We start from the raw sequence: 6,262 nt of genomic DNA on the forward strand, positions 1-6,262 counted from the left end.
CAGCGTCCGTCTTCCTCTTGACGATCCATTTATTCTCAATTGCTTGCCGATCATCGGGCAAGTCAACCAAAGTCCACACTTTGTTCTCGTACATGGATCTCATCTCAGATTTCATGGCCTCAAGCCATTTTGCGGAATCTGGGCTCACCATTGCTTCTTCATAGTTCGTCATGGTCTAGTAACATAACCTCCAGAACAGGATTACCGTACCACTCTGGTGCGGATCTTACTCTGGTTTACCTACGAGGTTTGGTAGTAACTTGATCTGAAGTTACATGATCATCATCATTAACTTCCTCACTAATTGGTGTAGAAGTCACAGGAACAGATTTCTGTGATCCAATAAGGGAGCAGGTACTGTTACCTCATCAAGTTCTACTTTCCTCCCACTCACATCTTTCGAGAGAAACTCCTTCTCTAGAAAGGATCCATTCTTAGCAACGAATGTCTTTCCTTCGGATCTGTGATAGAAGGTGTACCAAACTGTCTCCTTTGGGTATCCTATGAAGACGCATTTCTCCGATTTGGGTTTGAGCTTATCAGGATGAAACCTTTTCACATAAGCATCACAACCCCAAACTTTAAGAAACGACAACTTTGGTTTCTTGCCAAACCACAGTTCATAAGGCGTTGTCTCAACGGATTTCGATGGTGTCCCTTTTTTTATGTGAATGCAGCTGTCTCTAATGCATAACCCCAAAACTATAGTGGTAAATCGGTAAGAAACATCATAGATTGCACTATATCCAATAAAGTACGATTATGACGTTCGGACACACCATTATGCTGTGGTGTTCCAGGTGGCGTGAGTAGTGAAACTATTTCACATTGTTTTAACTGAAGGCCAAACTCGTAACTTAAATACTCTTCTCCACGATCAGATCGTAGAAACTTTATTTCCTTGTTACGATGATTTTCTGCTTCACTCTGAAATTATATTAACTTTTCAAATGTTTCAGACTCTTGTTTTATTAAGTAGATATACCCATATCTGCTCAAATCATCTGTGAAGGTCAGAAAATAATGATACCTGCTACGAGCCTCAATATTCATCGGACCACATACATCTGTATGTATGATTTACAACAAATCTGTTGCTCTCTCCATAGTTCCGGAGAACGGCGTTTTAGTCATCTTGCCCATGAGGCACGGTTCGCAAGCATCAAGTGATTCATAATCAAGTGATTCCAAAATCCCATCAGTATGGAGTTTCTTCATGAGAGCGGCGATGGTACGCACGAGCTCGCCTGCTCCTCGTACGTGTGCCAATCAAACAGCGACGCGTTCGAGACCATATTAAATGTGATCGTATATGTACCCATCGTATACGGCCAGGACAACGGCGGCGGGCGGTGACGGAGCCATGCGAAATAACGACTGGAGTGGTCCTATCCCGTCGGTACATAATTCTCGTGTCGGTACATCGTGGTGGACGTCGAACCCGGGACGTCATGGAAACGGCGCTTCCGAAGGGGATAAGTGTAGGGTTTCCCTGTGGGTCGACAGGGGAGGAAAAATAAATCCGTCCATTCGAGCGCCGCACGAGGCTAGAAGCTTACAGCTATGGCGATGGCGAACGTTGCAGGCGACGGATTCGAGTTCCTATCAGATCCAATCGACAGGTATTTTTTTGTTCCCCTCGTTATTTGTTTCTCAGTATTATCCTCTCCAATTAGAAGGCCATCTTATCAGTGGTCTCGCTTGTTTTACATAGATTCCCATTGCCGGATCTCGCCGCCGCCGAATTCTTTCTGCGCGGCGAAGCAAATCAATCTCTTGGGTGCGCCGTCGCTCAATCTAGCAATGGTGCTGTTTGGGATGGCGCAGTGATAGCACAAGAAGAATTTGAGAGCGGCTCCAAAAGGATCGCAACATCGAATTCAGAGCGTTGGACAGCAAGGGCGATGGACAAGCGGCTGACTCAGCCAACAGGTATGCATATGGGGCGCTGTATTTCGACGTGAAGCACATACTAATTTTGAATTTTGGGCGTGATTTTAGCAGTTTGAAATATAGCAAACTTGTTCATTATCCCAGTAAATATTCCATTAACATGTAAATGCATGAACTGTAACTTCTCCATTGTAGGACTCTGTCTATATTGAAGTGAAAACTGTGTGTCATCATGTACATTATTCTGAATAATGCATTCCCAAATTTTGGTTACCAAATTGCTGTCGCTATATATAGAGGGTCACCTTATATTCCTACTGTTTTGCCTGACATAGGTTTCGCTTGCCGGACCTCACCACCAGTAAATCATTGCTGGATGGCAAAGCAATGCAAACTTTGGTATGCGCAGACGCTGAATCCAGCATTGGTGATGTGGGTGATGGTGAGGCAACAATACAAGGAGATGTCAATAGCACCTGCAGTGGGATGGCCCTGTCCATGCCAACCTCAGAACAATCGACAGGCAAAGACAATCCTCAAGCACCTAGCTGGATCAAGAGGTACACAAATATGGATGTGTGTTTCTATTCCAAATATATGACAATTCTGACTGGGCTGTATACTTGTATTCCTCCTAATCATAAATAGAAGCGCCGATTCCCCTCTAAAAATACAAGTGTAATTAGAGTGTTGGTACCTTTTAGTTGGTGATTATACGCTATTCAAAACTGTTTATGAAATTACATGCCCTGCATAATGCAGAGTACGTGTGGGACATGCACCTGTTGAACGTCCACCATGTGCTGGCAGGATCAGTGCTCTCGAAAAAACATTGCAAAGATATGCAGAGAAGAAGACTGACACAGTCGTGGTTCCAGCAACAGGTATCAACTTTGATTCACTTGGAGAAGCGTATGATTGCTACAATCTCTATTCCTAGGAGATTGGATTTGGAATAAGGTATGGCAAGAGCAGGCTTAATGTCGAAAGAACAAAATGCATGCAGGAGATAGTCTATGGCTGCACTGTAAGTAATGTTTCCAGTTCAGTGTAATATAAAATGCTCATGTATTTGTGATGCCATATAGACTAAGTTTGCAAGAAAATACAAAACTGATGTAATGGAGTTGCTTGTGCCTCTCGCAGGGAATCCTGAAAAGCAGGACATGCCGATGCAGATGCCCTGCAATGATACGTTTGCTTCAATCAGATGACAGTGGGTGGTACATAAGTGAGTACAGACCAGAACACAATCATGCACCAACAGAAAAATGTGGCAAAACGATGTACTGGCCCTCACACAGACATATCAATGTATACACAAGGGATGTTGTTAAACAACTCCGTGAGAAAAATATTAGCATTGGCAAGGTCTACAATATAATTGGTAGTTTCTTCGGTTCAATGACAAATGTGCCTATCAGCAAAAGGGCACTGAGAGGACTCTGTAGTAAGATCAGTCGAGAGCAAGCAGACGAAGATTTAAAGAAAACCATGGATGTTTTTGCCGAATTGGGAGCAAAAGACTCTGGTCTCTTCTACCGAGTGCAGCCTGATGAGGAGAGCCGTATACGGAATTTGATATGGTTAACTAAAGCAAGGAGGGCACAGTACGATTATTTTGGAGATGCAATAACATTTGACCCAACATACCGCACAAACCTATATGATATGCCATTTGGGCTGTTTGTAGGCGTCAATAATCACTTCCAGAGTGTGATCTTTGGCGGCGTGCTAGTCAGAGATGAAACAGTTGACACTTTCAAGTGGGTATTCAGTGAATTCATTCGCATGATGGAGGGAAAACATCTGCAAACAATACTCACAGGTGAATGACCTATTACTGGAGTTTCTTTTCATTGCATAACACAAGAAAAACAACAAACAAAATCGGTGATAACCAAGGATGACATATTTTTGCTGTTGTAGTAGTCTTGGAATCCTCTTTTTTTGTCATATAACTCTGCCAAATGCTACTGACATAAAGATGTGTCCTTGTGAATGTGTGCAGATCAATGCAGAGCGATGGAGTTAGCAATTGAGAAAGTGCTGCCAGACACCACTCACCGCTGGTGCAAATGGCACGTCCTGAAAAAGGCAAAAGAATATCTTGGTCCACATTACACAAAGCACATCAAATTCAGGGCAGAATTCCACAAAATAATCCATCACATGCTTACGGTTGATGAGTTCGAGACTGCATGGAAGCAAGTGACAGAGGCGCACGGTTTGCAAAAACATGCTTACCTCATTGGCATCTATGAAACTAGAATGAAATGGGCAAAACCATATTTCAATGGAAAGTTCTGTGCAAAGATGACAGGCACACAACGCAGCGAGAGTGCCAATCATATGCTCAAATGCTATGTTCCAGCAAGCTGCCCCATGCATCTATTTGTTCGACAATACATGAGACTTCTTTTCGATAGAGGGGCAAATGAGAACTATGAGGAGAGACGCACAAAGATAGTAAGTTGCTGACTCTATCCTCACTAATGCATTGTCTATATCTGCAGGTAGCCCCAGTATTGAAAGTGAATACACCACTGGAGATGCACGCTAGCGACATCTACACCCGAACCATGGCTGAAAAATTTGGCGAAGTTATATATGAAGCGGGGCAGTACAAAGTTGAGGAAATCACTAAAGGGAAAACCTATTTCGCGAAACGATACCATCCAGAGAAACATGCCAAATGGTGCAGGGTTTTGTACAAAGTGGAAGTTGTTGACGAAGGAACTGAGCTGATATGCGAATGTGGCAATTTTGAACACACATGCTTGCTCTGTTGTCACGCTGTTAAGGTAACTAAACATCCTTTCCTATTGATAACACTGTGCCTCTTCCATTCCGAGAAATATCACAATTAAGAATGCCCACGATTCCTGTTGCAGGTCCTTCGATTTCCTTGGCATAGACCATATACCAGCAAAGCATATGCTGAAGCAGTGGACGAAGGACGCAAGGGATTTGCTGCCAGCCCACCTGTCGCATCTTCAGAAGGATAGCATTTCTGTGAATTCAATAACATACAGGCACTGAAATCTGTACACACATGCACTTGAGGTAGTCAGGCCGGGAGATGCAAATCCAGAAGCATGAGTGTGCAATGGACATCCTGAAGGGAGCAGTGGATAAGCTGACACCACTAGCTGCTGTGCAGGATGGAATGGGACCGGAAGACAAAAATGATCAACATAAGAGAAAAGACAAAGAACCCATTGCAGCAATTGCACCCTTGAGCGGACGCTGAAGGGAGTGCAGTGGGGAACTTCGAAGGACTAAGTCCTCCAAAACGAAAACGAAAAGCCGGTCGACCAACCACAAGCAGGGACAAGCCTCCATATGATGTTCGGGGTGCAAAAAGCAAGAAATACAAGCGGCCAGCAAATGCACAAGATGCAGAGAGATGTGCTACCAGCAAGCGCACTCGCTTCTGTAGTATATGCCGGGAGCCAGGGCACAAGAACAGCACATGCCCACTGCGAGGAGATCTTCGTCGAAAGGAAAGGAAAGAGGCAAAATGCTCAAACTGTGGTGTCGGTGGACACAGGAGAAACACATGCAACAAGCCGAAAGTTGTTGTGCACGTGATCGAGAAAATAGCTTTGGAAACGAATTTACCTTAGTTTGTGTTTCTGCAAACTCTGTTCTTGAGGGCTCTGCAGCCAATACTTAGGAATCTGTGTAATAAAAACCATCTACCGTGCTATGTGTTGTACTTGGCACTATTGTCGTTTTAAGGACTGAATCATTTTCACCTCTCTACATGGTTCTTAATTTTCACCATTTTGTATTTTAGATTCTACTTTGTTTATCAGCAAAAATAGATTGCCTTCAAAAATGGTTTCAGTGCGTTCATCAGGAAACAGAGTATGTTGGAATTGTACAGTTGGGCCGTAGCGGCATTACCTCATCGTGGTGCATCCAACTGACATGTGGCAACGCCAGCGTGTTGTGTGCCATGGGCGGGAGTCCATGCATTTCGAATTTCAAACTGCTTGAGCTCTCTCCTCATCTGTGCTGTAGCCACGGGGCTGTACTTAAACGACGAGATGCAGCTCTTCCGGGCAGACCGCACTCATCTGCGCTCTACGTGATACCAGAGGGAGAGAAAGGTGTCTGTGTGCGTGTGCGAGCGGAGATGTCTGAAGCTGCTTCAGCTGGGGGCTCTGTTAGTCATATCGCCTCCGGTTCTAGCTCGATTGAGCTTGCAGGCAGCAATGCGCAGAACCCGCACCATCAGTTCTGAAGATCTGAAGATCATCTCGGTGCGCGCAGTGAACCATCGGATGGGCCTGTCATGCAGGGGTTGTCTATGATTGGGGAAAGATGTTATCACTGGTGTTCATCTCCTTGCCAATCTAAA

The 6,262-nt window shown here is 44.4% G+C and overlaps 1 protein-coding gene across 4 annotated transcripts; it reads left to right on the forward strand.

Annotated features, from left to right (window-relative positions):
* The first annotated feature begins 1,346 nt into the window (after positions 1-1,346).
* LOC123164307 (protein FAR1-RELATED SEQUENCE 5) lies at positions 1,347-5,659 on the forward strand. 4 transcript variants are annotated; one of them, XM_044581730.1, is made up of 7 exons: positions 1,347-1,622; positions 1,715-1,932; positions 2,229-2,453; positions 2,656-2,920; positions 3,040-3,721; positions 3,905-4,697; positions 4,788-5,659. In XM_044581730.1, the coding sequence occupies exons 4-6, from the start codon at positions 2,894-2,896 to the stop codon at positions 4,372-4,374; spliced, it is 1,179 nt and encodes a 392-aa protein (XP_044437665.1). In that variant the 5' UTR covers positions 1,347-1,622; positions 1,715-1,932; positions 2,229-2,453; positions 2,656-2,893; the 3' UTR covers positions 4,375-4,697; positions 4,788-5,659. The 4 variants fall into 4 exon arrangements, with proteins under 4 accessions (XP_044437665.1, XP_044437666.1, XP_044437667.1 ...); XM_044581731.1 differs by having other exon boundaries at positions 2,704-2,920; XM_044581732.1 differs by having other exon boundaries at positions 2,772-2,920.
* The last annotated feature ends 603 nt before the right edge of the window (positions 5,660-6,262 follow it).

This window comes from Triticum aestivum, chromosome 7D (assembly GCF_018294505.1).
Source record: "Triticum aestivum cultivar Chinese Spring chromosome 7D, IWGSC CS RefSeq v2.1, whole genome shotgun sequence".
Taxonomy (NCBI): domain Eukaryota; kingdom Viridiplantae; phylum Streptophyta; class Magnoliopsida; order Poales; family Poaceae; genus Triticum; species Triticum aestivum.